This window comes from Clarias gariepinus, chromosome 17 (assembly GCF_024256425.1).
Source record: "Clarias gariepinus isolate MV-2021 ecotype Netherlands chromosome 17, CGAR_prim_01v2, whole genome shotgun sequence".
Taxonomy (NCBI): domain Eukaryota; kingdom Metazoa; phylum Chordata; class Actinopteri; order Siluriformes; family Clariidae; genus Clarias; species Clarias gariepinus.
Genome location: NC_071116.1, coordinates 566,911 through 589,562, shown reverse-complemented (window position 1 = coordinate 589,562; position 22,652 = coordinate 566,911). Strand labels below are relative to the sequence as shown.

Below are 22,652 nucleotides of genomic sequence, written 5' to 3'. Positions count from 1 at the left end.
ATTATGGATTTATCAGTTAATTATACCAGCTGCTCAATACATGTATACGAGTCAAGAGTGTATCATTTTAAATATAAAGAGCAAAATTGGTGTTTAAAAAATGACATAAAGGCAAAGGAATTGTGAGAGGAAGAAACATTTTAGACTGTTTATCAGTGTGTTTTAATAATTAATGATAATATCAGAGTTATATCGGTGTACTGTTTGTCCCGGTGTGTAATTAAATATAAAACAGTAGTGAGAGAAGGGTGAGGAGGTGATGGAGTGCTGATGGATATCGGTGTTTTTGATTAAATGTCCTGGTTAGAGAGGTGTGGAGATGGCGGGCGTGTCCCCTGTGCCCTGTCCCGTGACCTTGGGCTCCGTCAGAACCGGAGGTGCGGCGTCTCGGCTCCACCGATTCACCCGCGAGAAAAACCTGCACGAAGCAGAGAAACTCCTCAAGCAAGGTTTAACACGTAGAGCTCACTCAGAACATGCATTTTAAATATTAAAAAGTGTTAGTTTTTTGGTTTGGTGTGGTTATAGCATGTTCTTCAGTCATAAACACTTATAAAGCCACTACGAACTGTGTAGATGTAGGCGTCTTGCAGGACGGTAGCAGTGGTTTATACCTTGTCTGGGTTTAGGTGTGGACGTGGACGGTGTAAATGATTTGGGCCAGACGTCCCTGTTCTGCGCGTCTCTGCTGGGCTTCACCGCTTCGGCCAAGCTGCTTCTCCTGTACGGAGCCGATCCCAATCAGTAAGTTCACGCCGCTCTTGAAGTGCTGAATGTTTACCAGCATGGATGGTGTCGTCCCTCTTAAACTCTGTAATGTACACATGAGAGACAGTAGGACGTGTCATGTTTATTCGAGTGTTTGTTCTCTTCCCTTTAGCCGCTGTGATGACTGGAGCACTCCGGTCCATGCCGCGGTGTTCTCGTGTGACACACGGCTCCTGAGCGAGCTGCTGGAGGCAGGGGGAGATCTGCGTCTTCACGACCATCAGGGCAGGACGCCGAGAGACTGGGCTGAGATCGGCGCTCAGCAGCACAGCTCTAAGGTGCTTAACGTGGAAGTGGGTTTACACCTGGGAGTTGTGGCGTCAGTAAAGCGATACCAAAAACCTTTACCAGCATGTGTAAGGGGAGGAGTCTGTTCATGATGTCATTTATCAGGCTTGGAAGCTCTGTCTTTTCAGGCTTTCTGTTCTAGACAGAACGTGTGTGTGTGTGTGTTTTAGCAGCATGACTTTGAGAGGAACACTGAAGCGTGGTGTGTTCCTTCTTTATTTAAACTTTTATTTAAAAAAATTTTTTTTTGCAATAACGTGGCTAAAGAGTAACAGGAGTGTCTGGCTTCCAGTTACCAACTAAATGTGCTAAAATTCCCTCCACACTTGAGCCAGAAAGGGGGTGTGGCCTGACACATTAGATTAGAAGGTAGATTTATAGTATTTTTCTTTTTGTAATAATTTAGATGGTGGGTTTTATTAAGAGCTGCACATCTGCCATGAGGAGTCTGTCTGTGTCGCAGTCGTCCACAGACAGACGCGGCTCTCCGACTTCCCCTAAGTCTTTCCTGCGCTCTCCATCTCTCCTGGGCTTCTTCAGACCGTGAGTCACGTGTACACCCACCCTGTGTCTGTCACATGTTTCTAATATATAACACCTAGTGAGTGTTACTCATATATTAAACCTTTACACGTACTATAATGTGAGATGAAGCTGTGAGTGTGTGTCGGTCCGTAGGGACTCTGATGGGGGTTTGAAGAGCAAACTAACTACAAAGTCACCTTTAGCTGACACAGTCCAGTGTTTCGGCTTTGGAAAGGTAAATATCTGTGGCATCATTGTGTTTCTTTACAGTGTAGAAATAAAATAAATTTAAAAAATAAATCCAAGCACAAAGCGTTGATGGAGTCAGTAATTATGCTTCTGTTGAAAATGTTCATTACAAAACAAAGTGATTAGAAAGACTTTAGAAAAGAAAGATGGCATGAAGCAGTCAGAACATAGCAGTTAAAAGGAAGTTCATGTTTTGTGAGATGATTGTCAGCAGATGAAGGAAATATTAATATTAGCTATAATGAATTTATACAGAGTTTAAATGTCGTCATGTTATTCTTCACCCAGCACACTGAGAGTAAGCTCCTGTAAGAGGATGTGCAGCAAGGCGATCATCACCGCCACTTCCATTTGTTCTAGACACTAAGAGCTCCTCGTTCCTGATTAATTAATAATGACAGCTTTCAATAGTGTTTTTAGTTAGCAACATTATTAAACCTACACTAACAAAAAATCAAAAAAATTCAAATTTTATTTGTCACATACACAAACATACACAGTACGAAATGTAGTGAAATGTATTATACGACTGCTATTGACCCTAAAAGAGAATTAAAGTTTACAAATAAGAAATAAGTATAAATAAAAGAATACGATAAAAAATTAAATAAAAAAATTAAATTAAACTAGGAAAAAATAGAACTAAAAATAAAAATAGAAATGTGCTAGAAAAAAATGGAACTAAAAATAAAAATAGAAATACGATATGCATAAAAATAGAAATATACTGTACAAATTGAAATATACTGTACTGGTGTGCAAATATGCATAGAAGAAAGTGTCTTTGTGCAGAGGTTATTAAAGTGTCTTTGTGCACTGGTCCAGGATGTAAACGTAAACATGTAGTGTAGTTGTGAAGGTAGGTGTGCAAAGTTATTAAAGTGTCTTTGTGCAATGGTCCAGGATGTAGATGTACAAAATGTAGTGTAGATATGAGGGAAGGTGAGCGTGTAATTGTCCATAGTGTTCATGGATGTAAAAGGATTGATAGATTTGATCAATTATGAAAAGATTGTGTTAGTTCGTGGTTGTGGTTGAGTGACCTTATCGCCTGCGGGAAGAAGCTCCTCCTTAGTCTCTCTGTGTTGGTCTTCAAGGAGCGGAATCGCTTCCCAGACCGCAACAGAGTAAACAGTCCGTTATTGTTTTTGTAACTGTGTTTTCTGATCTACTGATGCCCCCCCGCTGTGTTTTATTTTCACAGCTGTGTGTGGAGAAGCCCGGCACGCCTGTAGGTGTGCTCTCCTCTGTGCCCTTAACATCTGACCCTGAGCTGTATCAGACTGAAGAAGAAGCTCTCCACTCCTTCTCCAGTGGAACCTTCATCAGGATGACCAAGTACAACCACTTCCTGTTCATTCATGACTAATTAGCTTGACATGAGGGCAGACGTTTCAGGAAGTACAAAGAGAGTAAATGAATAATGCTCCAGGAATTGTGTAGTAACGATAACTGCAGCGAATGCATTAGAGGGACCTGGTGTTAAATGTGTTAAATGAGTGAAGGTGTTTAAACGCAGTAAGTCGTGCGCTTTATAAGACGCGTCTCTGAAGGCCGACGGCGTTCTCGTCCTCAGCTGCTGCTGGAGAGGAGGAATCCGTGTCACGGTGAGGGAGCTGCAGATCGGCGACACGCACCAACACGCGGAGCGTCACGCCTACCTCGACCTCATCACCACCGAGCTCGGCTTCTGCAGGTAAATAATCAGAAAAACACGAGAACACCTCCGACTGCTCCTGTCGTGTCCTGCTGCATTTTGGGTAATGAGTCACTGTCTTCTGTTCCTGGCAAAACTGATCATGGTTCAACATTTCCACGGAAACGCAGCACCATAAAATACCAGGAGAGAGCTGAAGCAGAGAGGGAATATGTGTGTGTGTGTGTGTGTGTGTGTGTGTGTCCAGGGTTTAACCCTTTCAGCTCTGTCTCAGTATGAATAAGATTTGGCTTATAATTTAAGTAGAACATGCTTAAACTTTTCAATTAAGCAGGTTATTAAAGAACTAATGGTATGTGTTTGTTTATTATTGAATAATAGATATTATAGACGTGTGTGTGTGTGTGTTGTAGTCGGCTGTCCCACCCCCACCTCCTTCAGCTGATGGCTGTCAGCATCGCTAATGACCTGAAACAAAACAAACTGGTGTATGAGCGAGTGCATGTGGGCTCTCTGTACAGCCTGCTTTACCACCGGGTAACACACACACACACACACACACACACACACACTCACATAGATATAAATTTTACCTCTGAGTCGGATATCAATTACAGAATAAAACACTTGGGGACATGCTGTTATAGAAGAACAACCAGGTAATACGGTGTTGTAATGAGGCAAATATACTATCACTACCCTAAAGTTGTTTATTTTCCTCCAACAGCTCGCCCTCTAAGTGCTCTATTCCTCTTACACCACAGTAACAGTTACAGGGTTTGGTGTATTAAAGAGCGACACATCATACTTTTCATCTATTTATAGTTACAGTAATGTTTGTGAAGCGCGCGAGTTCCTCTTGTCACTGACATTACAGCCGCTATAAACACTCGCTCCCTCAGCAGCTTCTCTTTAAGTTAATAAGAGAAAAAAAAAACTGCAGCTTGTTAAATCGCATTACTGAGAAACCGTAAAGAAGCGTAAACTCCTCTGTCCTGAAGATCTGGGGAAGTCACGGCTTTACCTCTGACACTGGAGACTCCACATCTTCACCACATCAACACTCTTATTGTAACCTGTTTATTATTCCTCTGGGCGAGCTGGTACCATGGAAACGATAATGTATCAGAGCGAGCCTGTTATATAAACCTGCACTATCGTCTGAGCTGCTGTTGGAGAGAATTAATCAACACCTGACGACCAATCAGAGCGCAGGACTCAGCAGCAGTGTGGTGTAGTTATGAGTATCATGTAGAAGTCAACTAACTGCCTCCGAGTGGTGCAGTGGTAAAGTGCTCGTCCTATCATCGTTGGTTCGATCGCTGGTTCGATTCCCGGGTGATGCTGTAACCTCTCGCAGCCGGAGGTCAAGAGAGAGCTGATTGGCCGAGCTCTCTCAGAGGGGAGGGATGAGAGGTACTCAGTGCTCCCACATTAATTACGGCTCTACAGCCAATCAGGGGCGTCTGTGAGCTCACGCAAGCGTGACGAGGAGGAATTGGACATGACTAAATATGGGAAAAGAAGTTGATTAACTATGTACAGTATGTACATGTATACTTATATATAAAAGTAAAATGCAGGAGTTGTTGATGGTTCTGATTCTTTTTGTCGTTTGTCACTGTTTATTTCCTGTAAATTGATTGTTATAAGGCAATTTGTTACATTTTATAGATATGTACAAATGTGTGTTATAGACAAAGTCATTATACTGTAAAATTATTAGCGTATTAGTTCTAATAAATTTACAGACACACCCACATAACCACTTTAAACAATTACAACATGCTTTATCTACTGAAATGTAGGACCTCTATTTCTGATACACTGACTCAGAGTGTGTGTGTGTGTGTGTGTGTGTGTGTGTGCGTGTGCCAGCGATTGGAGTTCCATGTTCTACAGGTGGAGGAGAGGTTGTTGCTGATCCTCCAGGTGTGTGAAGCTCTGTCCTACCTGCACAGCCAGTGTCTGGTGCTGCGCTCCCTGTCCTCTCACTCCGTCCTCCTCGTCCACCCCGGAGTTGCTAAGATCACCGACCTCGGCTTCATAGTACCCAGGTGAGAGGACACCTCGCCTTATGATGTCATAAAAACAATTCCAAGAGCTAGATCTAATGTACAAGATACAGACGAGGCAACACAGTGTAACAATATTCACGTGAAGCCCACGTCAAGTTAAATGGTTCAGGTTTCTTTCTTAATTTTTTTTATTTCTCAAATAACTGGACAGGAACAAGACGGTGGGTTGAATCTAATGAATAAATTTGGGAGAAACGCCTTAATATAATTTCCTCTTTCTCAGGGTTCTGCGCTTTTATAATTATTCTCAGTAGTGTTTAGACACTAAACATGAGTGTGTATCTGTGTGGTATTGTGTGTTTTGTCGCTGCAGTGACTACAGTCCTTCCTCCGCTCCACCCGTCCCTGTGACGCTCTATAACTGGGCGGCTCCTGAAGTGATCAGGGGGAGATCGTGCAAAGAAAAAGCTGATCTCTACAGCACCTCTGCTCTTATACAGGAGCTTTACACCGGTACACACACACACACAGACAGTATACCAGTGCACCTGGTGTTACTTTAGTATAAAACAAAAGTTACTGTTGGTGATACTTTTGTGTTTTAATAACTTACACAAATAAAATAACAGGTTTAAATTTTTAATTGCATCTGTCTAATATAAACCAGGCAAAGTTACCTAAAGCAAAATGTGTCTGCTGCTTCTAATTTACTGGCTTTGTTTTAACAAGCTGACAAAATAAGGTAGTTCTTTGGTATTACCGCCTGTTGTCTAAGCAATGTGGAGGGGGTACTATTAAAGGGGAAAAACTGTTCCGGAAGGTAACGTAATTATGGAGCAAGTTCCACGAATACAGTATTAAAAAAAAAAAAAGTATTCCCATCTAAAATACACAAGATAATGTATAAAATAAAATGTGTACAAATTAATAATGTTTCGAACACCTATGAAATATGTACGGTCTAGGAAAAAAAACTGCTGATATCATAAAATATTCACTTGGTGTTGGCAAGAGCCGAGTGTTTAAACCTATTTGTACAGACAGGGTGTGTGTTCTTGTACAACAAACCTGCAGGATGTGTTTAACACTTACACACACACACAACACTGAACACATACATCATAGTAAAATAGATCATTATAAAACAGGTACATCAGGGGTGCTGTTCCTTACTGTCTCTGTGTGTGTGTGTTTGTGTGTGTAGATTCGGTTCCTTGGGGTTCTGTGGATCCACGTGTGATAAGGCACGCTGTATGCGCAGGTGAGGCTCTAGCTGTCGACCCGGCAGTACCACAGCCATATCACGACCTGCTGAGGATCGGACTGAAGCCTAGACCTCAGGACAGAACCTGCAGCCTCCTGGAACTGCGTCACACACTGCGCTCCGACCTCAGGGTGACGTGCAGAAAAAAAAAACATCTCACTTTACACACACACATCATACAGTATTGAAGTATTCCTTTCAGCGTTCTGCACTCAATACAAAATATACATAAACAACACTAATTTCTATACTGGATAATAATTAATTTTACAAACTGTGAAATTCGACTTCAGAGTTGATTATTAAATTAGTGTTTGCTGTAAGGAGAAAAGACTTCAGTAGTGGAGTGGTGGTGAGGTTTAGTGCCATGTTGTTGTGCTGGTGACAGGAGCTGAGGGAGAGAGAGAGGAGGAGGAGTGAGGTGCGCCCCCTACTGGCCAGGTCAAGCCCAGGTGAGACTATAATGAGGATCTTTCAGGAGAGCAGACCTTTAGGGTTCTAGCTAAAACTCTTATGAAAACTTGGACTGCAGTGCAGGTAAACAAGATCAGGAAGAGACTTTCACACCAAACCGTCGGATCACCCGAGACATTTTGGCAAGGCTAAGTATGAAAACATAGGAACTGGGGCGCAGAAAAATAGCAGCAGGTGCTTTGGACTAATGAGTCTAAATATATATATTTATTTATATATATATAAATATTTAGAGTACAGTAATGAGTGTCTCCAGGCTCAGTGAAGCACAGTGGAGGTTTCTTGTATGTTTGGAGTTGGAGATCAAATTCAAATGATGTGGTCAGGATTAATGGTGTCCTCAATGCTGAGAAATAAAGACAGATACTTCTTCATCATGCAGTATCACCTGGGGATTCGCCCAAAATTTATTCTGCAGCAGGACAACAACTGCAAACACACAGCCATTGCCATTAAGAACTATCTTCAGTGAAGAGAAGAACAAGGAGTCCTGAAAGTGATGGTTTTGGCCACACAGAGCCCTGATCATCCAGTCATGGAATTTCATGAAGAGGCAGAAGGATTTGAAGTAGTATACATCCACAGGAGATCTATGGGTTTGTTCTCCAATGTTTGGAACAACCTACCAGCAGAGTTCCTTCAACAAAACGGTGCAAGTGTACCTAGAAGAACTGATGCTGTTTTACAGTAAAAGGGTGATAATAGCAAGTACTGATTTTATTTTTTTTTTTTCCCTTCTGTTCATTACAGTGAAACCTTGGATTGCGAGCATAATTGGTTCCGGAAGCATACTTGCATATCAAAACAATTGTATTTCAAAGCAGAGTTCCTCCATAAGAAATAATAAAAACTCCAATGATTCATTCCAATGACTCCAATGATTCGATGATTTTCACACACACACACACACATGATAATCGATGATATTTGGTACTCATATATCAAGACTCGCTCGTTTAACAAGGCAAAATTTATAATAAAATTCTTTGCCTTGCGGAACGCTTGCAAACCGGGTTACTCGCAATCCGAGGTTCCACTTTATAAACTGTTAACACTTCTATTTTTGAAAGCATTTTTGAGCATTCTTCACCTTCCATTAGGCAAGTTTTGTTTATCTTTTTCCCCCAGATGACACATTCCCAGACACGCCTTCTGAAAAGCTCCTCCATAACATGTGGCGCCTGTCGCCCCGCCCTCCTGAGATGAAAGAGTGTCATTTGGCGACCCAGTCTTCCGTCTGCGACTACATCAGCTCCATCGCCGTCAACCTGAAAGTGTGTCAGTATCTGCTAAAGGAGGTGGAGAGCAGCTTAGAGCGCTCTCAGTCCAAAGTAATGGTGCAGCAGGTTGACGAGCCAGACGGTCTGGTCGGGCTGCGAGACAGACAGGTGGTGATGAAAGCAGTGGGACCTCCATCTTCCACGTACATCCCCCACAGGCTGATGGACAAGAGTGTCACAGAGTTCTGCTCTGCAGAAGAGGAGAGCTTTGGATGTTCTGAGGTATTAAAGTCATAAGAATCCTAACAGATTAATTCTGCACTGGTGGCGATGGGTGTGGCCTAATATTCTAACCAGCATGTGAGGTGAGTGTGTAGAAGAAGTCATGAGCATATTTACATCTGACAGGCTGAAAAAAACATCTGTCAGAGAGACTGGAGAATGAGAGAGGGACATCAGAAGGCGGTCAGATTTGTTGAGGAGTGTGACGGGTTTGTACACACACACACACACAAACACTTCAGTGTTAGACCTATGTGCAGATGTTAATCATGCAAATTATTAAAGGTATATTAATTATAGATATAATTTTAGGATGTCTCAGTCATCAGTGATGAGTTCATCACAGGAGCTGACCTTAAACCACCGTGCTGAAGACAACTGGACCAGTAAGTAAAGTAATTAAACAGTTTAATAAAGAAATAAACTTACATTCATCTAAAAAAAAAAAAAACACACAGGATAATTAACATAATCAGCTGACCTCTGTGTTCCACCCCCAACAATTTTTTATTTATTTGTTTTAATTTTCTCACTGCCTGTGTCATGTTCATTGCTCCAGTATTAAAATATTATTCCCCTGACATACTGCACTTACTGAACAATAATTACTTTAGGATTTAAATGTGTTCGTTACATGTCTCGTCACTCGTCTCACCTGAGCAGGTGGGGTGAGTGTGGTGGTAGGCCGGGTGGCACAGGGTTTCCTGAGCTGTACAGCAGGGGCTCTGGGCAGTGACAGTGAGGAGGAGTGTCGCCCCCTGTTGGACACACAAAAAGACACACGTCTGGAGCAGCTGTTTAAGAGGTTTGCAGGTAAAGCAGCATGTTGCTCACTGCTAGTGTTAATCAGCTCTGAGTGTGAGAGAGACAGGTTATAAGTAGACGGACAGGTGATATAATATCACAGGTTGCACACTGGACACACCGTGATGCTCAAGTGTTTCTCCTGTTGGTCGTTGTTCCACCAGGTGTGCACAGTGATAGTGAAGAGAGCACAGACTTCCACACCATCAACCACACCTTCACTTCGCCCACAGCAGTCTCGGAGCTCAACGGTCAACACGCGGTAACCAGTCCATATGTACCTTCAGTGTAATAAACACACACACGCACACACACTAGAAGAAGTTGACAGACGTATTTCTTGTACAGATGGCCTTCATGTAGGAGCCTTTCTGTACAGTGTGCAGCCCTGCCTGAGAGCTGCAGGGACAGAAACACACCACACACATGTTTATTTATGTGGTGTGTGTGTGTGTGTTATCAGGAGGAGGAGGGAGAAGATAGTGCAGACTCACACTACACTCAGTCTCCAGGGGAACCTTCCAGCATCTTCTACTCTCCCAAACTCAACCTGTACAACACTAAAAACGCTAAAGAGGAGCTAGCACAGGTACGCGTATATCAACACCACGTGCGCGCACACACACACACACACACACACACACACACAGTTTACTGTGCACCCACACACATGCTACAATAGTACATGTTAAGTAAGCTTATAAACAACTGCATAATAATACATTATAATTAGAATATATTATTATTATTATTATTAATATTAAGAATCTGTTTTGCATTAGATGTCAAGTTCAGAGGATGATCCAGACGTGACGATGGAGGTGTGTTGCCCCTGCACGCCCATGGAGACCACATTCAGAGGTACGAGGTGCTGGTTTATCTGCCCTGACTCTCCACCTCAGGTGTGTAGGAGCCTGTGTACTGAACAATAATAAGGGTGGGTTCACAGCTTACTTTATCCTCAGTATACTAGTACAGATAGTCCCCGACTTATGAACATTCGTGTTACGTATTTCCACAGATACAAACAGACCGCGGCTCTACTCGCAGTTAATGGCAGAAGTAGCTCATGTGTATTGTATAAAAGATAGACACTTCAGCGAACCAGATACCAATATTTACAATTACAGTGGAACCTCAGATTGCAAGTAACGCGTTTTACGCGTGTTCCGCAAGACGAGCAAAGACTTTTATAAAAATTAAACTTGAAAAACGAGCATTGTCTTGGTTTACGAGCATCGAGTATCATGTTTCACGCATGCGCTTCTTGTTTTGACGCTGAGTGTCACGTGATCACAACTAAGCCAACGGTTTTTCTCTCTTGCGTGGCGGAATCGTCTCCCCTGCTGGGTCTTAGTGCTTGTCTCTTACTGGTATAATCAACATCCATGCACGCATGTACTGTTTACTATAACACTGTGACTACGTGTGTGTGTAAAACTTATTTTATTTTGTGTTCGGAAGCGCGTGTGTACAGTGCGTGTACTGTTTCTTATAACACACGTGTGTGTGTGTGCGCGAGTAAGGCAATATAAATTCTCAATAAAGAGGTATGAAAAACCTATTTTCTTCCTCATCACGGTGTGTGTGTGTGTGTGTGTGTGCGCACGATCGTGATTTGACACTGTGCCAGCTGTGTGTGTGTGTGTGTGTGTGAAACCCCCATTTACAAAAACACGCGCACAGAAATGAAGGCAAGAAACACACACTGTGCTCTCCGAAGAAACTCTGTCGCAAATCTTTTCAGAGATGAGGTGCTGGGTAATTTGTTTGTTTGTTTTACGTTACAGCAGTGATTCTGTTAGTTTGCGCTCACACGAGTGTCATTAGCGATGTTTATTGCTAATTTCAGATAAAACAGTGTAGTGGGAGAGAGACGTTGATTTTTGACCTCTGTTTATGGAAGTGTAGTCCAGTGCGGGAGATGCATTGTGGGTAATGCAGTCCGGTGTGTGTGAACGCGAATGTGAGATTTAAGTTAGGATATTGAGCCTGAGTTTTGCTCTTCAATAGTTTTTTTAGTTGGATTTAAGTGCAGGATCCACCCAAAAGTTTGTACTATAACCTGACAATGCAGAAAATAAAAGAACAGGCATCGACGAGTTTGTCCATCTCATCATTACACGAGCATGAATTAACAAGCTGTTACGCTGTTGCGAGCAACATAAACAAAAGCGGAGAAGCTTTAATAATTTAAAGGAGAACAACAGTCTTTCCGTTAATGTGTGTGAGTGTGTTTAAACGAGAGGAGAATGTTTTTATGTGTAAGATGAGGAGGGTAAGACGGGAGGGGCTGAAAGCAAGAGTCTCCACTTACTCTTGCCTCAAACACACACACACGCACACATACACACGCGCACACACGTGCACAGTGCCTGCGTGCACAAAGGGAAACGTTTATCTGCCGGGATTTATTTTTTACTTTTTTGAAAGGTAAAGTACAGGTTAATTTGTTTTATTTTTACTTAATATTTTGTATCAATAATTTTTATGTATTTTTTTTTTTTTGGGGGGGGGGGGGGCTGTAGAACAAATAATGTAAGTTTCCATTATTTCCTATGGGAAAATAAAATTTGGTTTACGAGTGTTTTGGAATACGAGCCCACTTCTGGAATGAATTATGCTCGTAATCCACGTAAGTTCCACTGTATATGCAATATTTTCAGTGTGTAAGTGAATGTATACAATGAGTGAAGTCCGGGATATTGTATGTGTGTGTGATTTCGGAACATCCTCAACAGAACAGGGTCCAACACAGTGGAAAACAGCTTTTAGACGTGGTTCCCCTCAAGGTTTAAAGGTGCAGAGACAATACTGTATTTCACGTGTGAGATTAATTTCCCTTAGACGCAATTAAGTTTTTTTAGCCACGTGATGGCAGTGTGGGGAAACGGAACAGATTTAGACCAGTGGATTGGTAAACTTTATATTGTATATTTGTGTGTCAAAGGCGTACAAGACTCACTTTGTCGGTCTTAAGAATAAACTTTAATGAAACTTTGCCAGGCCTGAAGTTTAACCTTAAATAAAATCTAAATAAGGGACAGTATGGGACAGTATAGGACAGATTACATCACACCATCCAGCACTTTTTTTTCCACGAGGTGGGTGTGGCTATATGCAACCCTTCAAGAAGGCCAATTTTTTATTAATAAAACAGAGAGTTCTTTCCTACACAAAGACAGACAGACACGTACGTGGGCTTCAACCTGAAAAAAATAAAATAAAATAATAATAATAATAATAATAATATCACTGATTACATTAAAGATCAGCAGATTATTTTTAGCTTTAAACTTTTAACACTTTCTACAAACTCTTTAACCATCAGGGATGCGTACTAATGCTAGTAACACATACCAGAGTGCAAATTAAAATCAAATCGGTTTTTTTATTCCATTAAAAAAAATATATATATTATTCTTGTAATGTTGATTGTGTGTGTTTTGTTCAGAGTTCTGGTCTTCACCAGACGAACCTGAACTCACTGGAGCAGAATCAGTGCCTCTGTCTGTGCACACCAACAGGTACGGGCCATCACACACCCCTACACACCTATACACACACACACACTGTCTCACCCTCTTACAAACTTGTTCCTGTGGACTGAGAGCAGTGATGTCATTATGGAAATCTCTTACAGCTGCTGTTCTAAAGAGAAACGAATAAAAACAAAGATTTAATTGTGAAATCTTAGAATTTAAATGAAATAATATAAAAAAAATTGTATTTTTTTTAAATATGTTAAACATATAAATAGTTTTTGCAAATATATTTGTGTGTGTGTGTGTGTGTGTGTGTGTGTGTGTAAGGAGCAGTCATGGGGCAGATATAGCCGATCTCTCCAGCATTGGCTGTACACCTGCACACCTCCAGGAGTGGGTGGTGCAAAATGGAGCTTCGCTCACTGCATGCAGCACACGTATCCCACCATGCAACAGCACCCCACGTAACCCACATGTACACACAGGTACACACAGGTACACCTGTCACCTGTATATGTTAGTTGGTGTTACATATGAGCTGTGTGCTAAACCATAAGTTGTGTGTTTTTATACACCAGGACAAGGCTGTAGCGCCTCCTGCAGGAAGGTGTGTGTTCCCCCACACGTTCCTCCCCCGCAGTCTCCGTGGCCCAGCACAGAGTCTCTGTCCCACAGTGAGACCCACAACACACCCAGACTGCAGCGCACCGAGACGGTCAGCGCGCTCCACCAACACACAGACCAGCAGACTCACGCTCAGGGGGATTCTGACACGCCTGGCTCTGGCAACCCAGAGTACACTACCACCATCACAGAGTCCAGGCAGTGTGAGGGGAAGAAGAAGAGCCAGGACCACAGTCACACACCAGGCAGGACAGAGTTAAAACACACACACACACACACACACACACAAACACAGAAATAGAACTGCAACACTACGGACACTACTGTATTAAACATTAATAAAAACCTCTTCTACTGTCTACTGCTCTTCTAATGACCAGTCAGAAAGTGCTGAATAACAATAGTTATTAAAAGCTCTGGGGCCTCATGTATCAACACTGCGTACGCACAAAAACTTTGCTCACGCCAGTTTTCACGCTCACGGTTCTTCCACGCCAACTTCATGTCTGACGTACGTGTAATTCTTGTGTGCGTTTGTTTTATTTCTGTTGGCGACTCCTAGAGGCAGTTGTGTTAAATTGCACACTACTATGTCTAGCAGGTATATAAGGTTTCCATACCATGCAGTTGACCAACCAAATATTAAAGCGTAATTTGCAGCGATCGCCCGTTTTCCTAATGTAATCGGAGCGATCGTCTGCACGCACATTGCTATAAAGGCGCCATCTGAAGACGAATTTGCATACGTGAATCGGAAACATTTCCAATTAATAAATGTGAAAATAATATGTGATGCTCAAATGCGCCTAACAAATATTGTGGCAAGGTGGCCTGGGACAACCCATGATTCATTCATCCTCACAAACAGCATGGTTGGGATGAGGCTCCAGGGTGGCAGGGTGCGCGATGGGTGGCTTCTTAGTGAGTGATGTATTTAAAGATATTATTCCAGCTAAGTTTTTATTTTATTTTGTTATTAAATCCGGAGGACAAACTTGCAAATAACAGTCTTTCTCCGGTCTACCTCCGATAGGAGCACCTCCAATTCAAATTCTGTGAAGTTTCTCTTCTTACTTGCTTTTGCCATTGCTTTTTCGTTTGGTTTTGCCAAAGTGAAGTCATTAACATATTTATACGGAGGAGGAGGCAGGGAGGGGTTTTGCGCTTGTGCACGTGCGCTCAATTTCACGTTAATTCGGTTGTACAAAGAGAATATGCGTGGGATTCCGCGTACGCAGGGAAATCTGAAACAGCTAATAAGCCAGTCATCATCGTGGGCCAGAAAATCACCGTGATCCCTAAAAACACGTCCCTTCGGATTCGGACACTGACCATGTCTTCTAATAAGGCCAACACTGCCATTGCCATAGACTAAGGGTTGTATACATTTGTTAATGCTTTTATATGTTCTAAATCACATAATTGGTAGAAAAATATCGTGTTAATTAACCCATTTTATCAATTATAAATTAATAGCAATGTTTTTCACATGTGTTGGTGCGATACTTTGTAGTGTGCAATTTAACATAATTGCCTCTAGGAGTCGCCAACGGAAATAAAACAAACACACACAAGAAATACACGTACGCCAGACATGAAGTTGGCGTGGAAGAACGCACATTCTCATGTTAATTACACTGTTAGTAAATCCGACCGTGAGCGTGAAAACTGGCGTAAGCAAAGTTTTTGTGCGTACGCAGCGTTGATACATGAGGCCCCAGGTGATCCTCCTGACGCTGTTGCACTGCTCCTCACCACAGCAAGAGCCGAGGGTACAAACCCTGTTACTTTATACATATTGTCATACAACACTACTGCCACCTGCTGGGCAAGAACATTATATAGACTGGCATAGCATGAATAACAGACAACAGTTTAAAAAGTCAATATATTTTAGAAATAGTATATATTTTTTAATTGTGTTACTTATTGTGATTCTTTTGTGTAGTGGTTCATGTATCGCCACACCACGCAAATAGTTTTTAATTCATACATATTGGTATTTGAGTTTCCGTTCCTCTGTAATCCTCCTGGTGGCGCTAAACTATTCACACATTGGCAGGCAGCTCAGCGTCCTGTATGGTGGGAGTGAATTATTTGTTTAGAATTGTAACAAAATGTAACAAAAAATTTTTTTTAATCTTGATATTTCTAAAATCGTGATATTACAGGATCGCCATAGAAACAGAGGTGTCGCGGTTTCACAGAGGTTTCATAATATTAAAGCTGGTTTTGGGACATGCATGATTATCGGAGATGATTTAAGCTTTGTGTGTGTGTGTGTGTGTTGTACAGTTACAGTGTTACAGTGTGACACAAGAAGAGAGCGATGTTCCTGCGAGACTGCCTGGTCTACTAAAAGGTAAAGCTGATAACATCACTCTCCTGTTATTGAATGTGAAGGTTGTATTAGTGTGTAATAACTGATGATAATCCCGTAACCTCACAGAGCACACTCCACCCTGGATGAGGTTCTGCAGGACTTTCAGGAGAACCCTGAGGCACAGAGAACCGTGACAGAAGCCTCAGCAATTACAGAGTACGTGTTTATCATGCAGTACTGACGTTCTGTTCCTCTCCACCTCCCTCACGCGCCGCCTGTCCGTCCATCCGTCTGTCATTCAGTTCCTGTCTGTGTGGAGTCTGATTTCCTGCAGCTGTCTCTGCTCCACAGCATCACTTCCTGTCATCACACTAGACTTTTCCCATCATTGGTCTCATCCTGTTTTGTTCGATAAATGATGAAGGAGTGTACCGTGTTGTTTTTGGGTTAGAAACAACCCAGACAAGAGGATACACTCTTTAAAGCTTCTGCATACACACCACAGTGTTAGTTTTGCAGAAGAAACTGGCCATGATCCTGATACACACCGGACTCCTTGGTCTACTTTAGGGTTTATTTATAAGAGATTTATTTTTATAGGTTATACAGGCTACGCCCACCAGACGGAAACGACACGCGAAATGATTGACTGGTTGTGTATTAGTGTGAGCGCAGGGTCGGAGGAGGGAGCGGAGCGAAAGTTTGGACAGAGTGAGAGTGCGGAGCGAGGGATCCGGGATCAGCTAGAGAGAAAGGAGGAGGTGATGGAGGAGAGAAGATGTTCTGGAGGAGACACTATGTTCCTCTGGTCCACACCAAAGGAACAAACATCCACCTCAGGTCTCTCTCTCTTTCACACACACGGTGCAGAGATGCTGGGTAGCTGAGTGTGAGCTGATCCTCTCACCCGCTTTTCCTCACTTTGTGTCTTTCTTTCGTGTGCAGATGTCAGGAACAGACCTGAGGGAGATGTGGCACATCACACTACCTGTGACTAACTGCAAAGGTACACACACACACTCTATACACAACTATTACTACTGTCTCAACACCTACACAATACACAAACATAACATTTACACAGAATAGGTGTGTCCTAAATACATCAACATCATCAAACACCTCGCTGTGGGCGTGTCCTGAACACAGTCTAACATGCGAGTGTTCTGAAGTGTATGTAATAAATGTTTATAAGTCAATTATTAAATAACACACTGGAATTTGTGGTCTAATGAGATTTTAATTACAAAGGGAATGTACTAAACACAGACACAAAATCATTACACACACCAAAAAAAATTCTGTTTATAAAAATAGTGCAATTTGTTTGTTTGTTTTTTCCCCAGCTTTATCATGTGATAACAACAGTCCTCTGTTTTGCTGTAACTGTTCACCTGCATCAGTCACCTCACCTGTCTCAGTGTCGACCTGTGAGAAAAGGAATTATGGGACCGGGGACTCTCTCTCTCTCTCTCTCTCTCTTAGTACACAACCCTGTTATAAATACTGTGTATCTGAAATGTTACAACTGTTTATTATCACACTGAATATTAAACTGAACATTGTATTGAGGTTTATGAAAAGGAGACGTTAATCAGAGGACGAGCGTGTGTGTCCTCAGTGTGAGGAGGAAAGAGACACCAAGCCTTTCTTATCCAGCTCGATGAGACCAAGGTGCTGCAGCGTCTTAATCGCAGTCTCGCTCACTCTCATGTTCAACTTTCTCATCTTCTGTAGACTCAGAGATGCGCTGAGGGGATGAGGGGTGGAGAGGATTTATAAAACAATACAAAAACGTGTTCCATGTAACATCTAAGAGAGTGTGTGTGTGTGTGTGTCCACACCTGCTGCCGTCTGAGGAGAAGTGTTCAGTCAGCTGTGTGTACAGGGTGTTGAGGTCACTGAGCTTGACGTTTTCCCGTACACCCCGTGGAACAGCTTCGAACTCCACGTCTTTCACGTCTTTGCGCTTTTCCTGTGCTGACAAACACAAGTGTGTCCGTATTTAATTTTACAAACCACGATAATTATTACAAGGGCATCTGTTTAACGCTGACTTCCAGGTTCGTAATGGCGCCCCCTACTGACAGACACACTCCACATGTAGTGGAGATCTCATTCAGGTATACTGTAAATTAGTAGATTAGATAGAACTAAAAATCTGCACTCTCTCAATGCATTCATGCAGTTCAGCAATATATAAACTCATGCACACAAAAAAACACATTTCCCTGTCCATTTGTCTCCACAAGACACACTCGTGCAGTATTCCTGTGCTTCTCTAGAGCACAAACACTATCCGGGTTTTCTGTTACACCCAGTATTTAAGTTTAATTGACTTTCTAGGTCACGCTGTACTCCTGTGTGTGAAGTCAGAGTTTTAGATCAGACTCTCGAATCAGGATAATGATGTAACATTTCCAGTATCTTAAATGATGTCACTTCATTTTCTGCACGTAAAAAGACATGTTCTGTGAGACCGGTGTGGCGTTGGGTTAAATCATCACACCACCCTGACATGGATTATTCTACACTAACTCCACACTTCTCTAGAGAGCCGCTCTCCACCACAGTGTGAGGACTGCGTATGGGGAGTTTTCCAGTTTTTACGTTAAAACATGCCGTCTATTGGTGACGTCATCATAACCTGTCCAGGTGTTGCAGTCGTCCTGTCTTGAACATCTGAAGTTAAAGTGTAGAGCAGGTGAGGGTTGGTGACATTTACACACAGTGTGTGTGTCTGGTCTTTGGAAGCTTACACTGCCTTCAAGTTCAACTTTTTTTTGATGTTGCTGTACATTAACATCCCTAACAGCTGGAGTGATTAAACCCCACACTTACAGTTAGACTCCTGCTGTGTGTGAGCTTCAGATGGCGTCTACAGGGGGAACAAATAAATAATAATAATAAATCATTTGTACAATAAAATGACAATTAAAGTTAATTAGTAGTCTTACATTAAAAGTGTGTAAATGTTAAAAACAAATATGTAAATATCCTTACACAGACAGTGTGATGTCACGTGATCAGGCTTTACTAAAAACCGCTAAATAAAGAGCTGAGTGATTTCCTTACACCTGAGGCTGAGGTGCATCGCAGCATCAATTATCTACTGTAATCATTCTATAAGCAGAGGTCCTTACAGAGACTGTGTGTGTGTGTGTGTGAGAGAGAGAGAGAGAGAGAGAGATATATACCTGTACAGCCAGAGCTTTGACTGCTGAACAGAGGGAGTCTCTCGCTTCCTGTTCTTCCTGTGTGAGGAGAGGAACCTGCAACAGAAACGTCACACTGATCTGTAACGTCGCTAAGGTTCTGCTTTAATCCCGGCACCAGGTGTCTCAGTAATAACCATGTGGGGTGTCAGACTCTAACCTGTGTATCTGCCGTGCTCTGCAGCTCCTCCACCAGCTTTACTGTGGTGTTCAGGTGAGATCTGATCGAATCCATCGAGCGTTTCTGCTCAGCCGTGATCTCCTCCATCTGCACGCACAGAGCCGCGTGACGAGCCTTAATGGCCGTCAGACTCTCCAGCAGCTGTACCGGGTTCCCCTAAAACACAACACACACCACACATTTTACTCTCATATCTGTCACCCGCGGAAGTCCAAAAAGTCCATGAGTTCTTTTTACTGAGTTGACTGATATCTTATTACAACATTTTTTTTTCTCTTGAGAGATCATTTTCTCACGATGCTGAAACACGTGATTAAGTGAAACCGCTGCACGTCACGAATGAGCGCACTTGTATTTACTGACTTTAGCGACTGAAACAAGATGAAACAGCTGGACATTTGTGAGCCGCAGCGATCATTTTCGTCAGAAAGCCACCAATTTGCTGTTGTTAAAGCGATAGCATTCCTAAACAAAGGGTCAGCTTTATTGCCACCCCAAGACGTCTCCATGGTTACTGCACAGCGTTCCAGAGATTGGTACAGAATAATAAAATAACTCAGGCTTTCCTGGACTTCTGCAGCCAGTCACCTTTAGTTTACATTTCTAAGTGTAAACTCATGCAGTGTGTTAGATATCATAACAGGTGTGTTAAAATAAAATACTTAAACTTTAGCATATTTATGAGATATATTTTATAATAAAAGCAAAACCTTATTTTCTATTTCCTCACTATATAAACAGAAGCAAACAGTTTTAAGTCATGGTTATTAAACAGCTGCGTGTCTGACCTCAGTGGCGCCGTTTTCTCGAGCGCTTGTCATGAAATCGAACTTCAGACGCTTCTCCACATACTCGATGTCTGCCTCGGCCTTCTGGAACTACAGCAACGACAACGTGGAATTACACAACAAAGTTCAACAACGATTATTTAGAACAACGCAAAATCATTATATTATATCAGCAATAAATAACCAAAGGGCTGATATAATGAGAACTGAAGTAAAAACTTTCTTTTTAAACCATACAAATCATAAGAAAAAGGATTAAATAGAAAATTCTTCTCTGATAATTCCATTTAAACACCATAAAAATATTTAAGTTTTAGCAACAGAAGAAATTGTAGGAAATATAAATAAAACCTTATCTAAAATAAACAAAAAATTATAAATATTGAACAAATTAATACTTGAAAAAAATTGTTGCATGATAATAGTAAACAAATTTTTAAAAATTAAAGATTTAATTATCCTAAAGCACTAATAATGTGCCACTAAAAGTCAAACATAAAAAAAAGTAAACAAAAATGGCAAAATATTTTTAAAGCACACATTTCAAAATAAATAAGCCATTAAATAATCTGCAGTCTCTGTGCTTGAGCGGTGTTTAACCCAAACCCTGAAACCCTATAAGCAATATTGCACTACTCTGATCACAGCGCACAGCAGAGACAATACTGATAGGGTCTCAGGAATCAGGAACATACACACACAAACACACACACACACGCACGCAGATGTGTTCTTAGCTGCTCACAGATGCTTTGACAATACTATTGCACTGCTCTCTGTGTGTTACAGTAGTGCAATGATGTCAGAGCTCCTGTAAACATCACCGGCGTTGAGGAGGAGGAGGATGAGGAGTGTGTGTGAGGAAGAGGAGTGTGTGTGAGGAAAAGGTCTCGGAGAGAAAAACCCGGCCAATGCCCTTTTAACATTGCACTGCTCTCAGGACCACGGCACCAGTAGTACAACATAAAAGGGGCACTGGACGGACGGATGGACAGACGCTGGCTCTCCTTCTGCAGGATGAACAGAAGAGTGAGAGATTACTGACCTGCAACACAAAAAGCCGCATCACACAAACACACACCACAGACCTCAGGGTCTCAGTAACACCGCAACATGTTCGAATGTCAATCTAAAAGACAGCGGGGAGATAAAGTGATGGTGAACCCCGCCCTCGAATGGGCCACGCGGTCACATGATCAGCTCCAGGAGACAGAGAAACAGCTGGACAGCACCTGATATACACCTCTGTTTATTCATTTAACTCTTCGTGTCTTACTCTCACCTGCATGTTCACATGTTCTCTTGACTCCAGAATTAAAGATGCTGTGTGTGTGTGTGTGTGAGTCCTGTACAGATACAGTGTGGGAAAACTGGTGCCTGTCTGTGCATTACAGTGAGGCCTCCACTCTGTGTGTGTGTGTGTTTTCCTGTACGTTGTGCTATCTCGCAGTTTAACAGTATTCAACATTGTTACATAACAGGAATTGTGGTTTATCTCTGAACTTTTACTTTAATGCTAACTTTATCTGTACCTACACACTGCACTGATTCCATGCTCTGTGTGTGTGTGTGTGTGTGTGTGTACACATGTTAGTCAAACACAAGGAAGTTTTATTTTATTTTTAGAAAATGAGACCTAAGAGGTCAAGGATGTAGCGCGTGCACGCGGACCCTCACACGCCAGGGAGCGCGCATTCCCGGGCACGGCCTTCTCGTGAGCGCGCATCATATGTACGCTCGTACTCGTTGTCGTCGTCGTTCGGCGCGTAACAGCGAAATGAGCACTTTTGACTGTGTGGAGCACGGTTCACACGGTTCACACGGTTTTACTCCCCGTATGGGTGTTAAAGAGGCGACCTGATTAGACCCCAGTGCAGGAAACCGTGTTGGTTAAAATAAAGCCGGAGCTGTTTGTGGGGAATTTTCTCGCCTCAGAGGGAGCGCGCGCGCGCGGTTAGCCAGCGTCAGGCTGAGGCGATGTTCCGCGGAGGAGCCTAAATACCGTTACACTGAAATGACGCTGAACACTGAGCTCGCTGATGATTCATTAAAAAGTCAAGTCGAAAAAAATATAAAGATATGTATTTTTAAAACAGCCACAGAGCTTACCATCGCCTCCAGCTTATCCACTGCTGTCTCCATGTTGAATAGTTTACATTCCTGAAGCAGCCCCGGAAATACGGCGCGAGGAGCGAGTGTACATCGGCTTCCTATTGGCTGAGCCCTGACGGATTGTGACCTCTGATTGGTCGGTGACGAGACGCCGCAGCGAGGAAGGGCGGGGTTTCGCGAAATGGCGTTCTAAATATCGGGCCCGTCTCGAATCATTACGCTCCTCCCTACGCTAGTGCACTCTAACGCGCGTGAATCATACACGCTCCCGCGCCCTGTACTGCGCGCTGCACGTCTGATGTGACGTTAATCAGGACGCGACCGCTGGCTGGAGAGAAGTCTCTCAGCTATTGGACAGTGCATTTCAAAAGTCTG

At 42.5% G+C, this 22,652-nt stretch overlaps 2 protein-coding genes across 3 annotated transcripts; one reads left to right on the top strand and one right to left on the bottom strand.

Moving 5' to 3' along the window:
* Positions 1-319: 319 nt before the first annotated feature.
* On the top strand, positions 320-17,457 carry LOC128545482 (inactive serine/threonine-protein kinase TEX14-like). 2 transcript variants are annotated; one of them, XM_053515780.1, is made up of 27 exons: positions 320-449; positions 630-744; positions 881-1,046; positions 1,463-1,599; positions 1,735-1,816; positions 3,035-3,168; positions 3,407-3,526; positions 3,901-4,024; positions 5,366-5,544; positions 5,879-6,018; positions 6,710-6,900; positions 7,158-7,221; positions 8,372-8,745; positions 8,872-8,954; positions 9,058-9,131; positions 9,409-9,558; positions 9,714-9,811; positions 10,013-10,138; positions 10,332-10,410; positions 13,004-13,076; positions 13,368-13,519; positions 13,613-13,903; positions 15,954-16,020; positions 16,108-16,197; positions 16,646-16,821; positions 16,927-16,987; positions 17,328-17,457. In XM_053515780.1, exons 1-26 carry the CDS (start codon positions 320-322, stop codon positions 16,977-16,979), a joined length of 3,468 nt encoding a protein of 1,155 aa, XP_053371755.1. In that variant the 3' UTR covers positions 16,980-16,987; positions 17,328-17,457. The 2 variants fall into 2 exon arrangements, with proteins under 2 accessions (XP_053371755.1, XP_053371754.1); XM_053515779.1 differs by having other exon boundaries at positions 13,362-13,519.
* ska2 (spindle and kinetochore associated complex subunit 2) lies at positions 17,193-22,426 on the bottom strand. The gene is made up of 7 exons (XM_053515781.1): positions 22,275-22,426; positions 20,166-20,255; positions 19,357-19,533; positions 19,179-19,253; positions 18,823-18,859; positions 17,826-17,961; positions 17,193-17,731 (listed from the first exon to the last, which is right to left on the bottom strand). The coding sequence occupies exons 1-7, from the start codon at positions 22,305-22,307 to the stop codon at positions 17,599-17,601; spliced, it is 681 nt and encodes a 226-aa protein (XP_053371756.1). The 5' UTR covers positions 22,308-22,426; the 3' UTR covers positions 17,193-17,598.
* Positions 22,427-22,652: the final 226 nt, after the last annotated feature.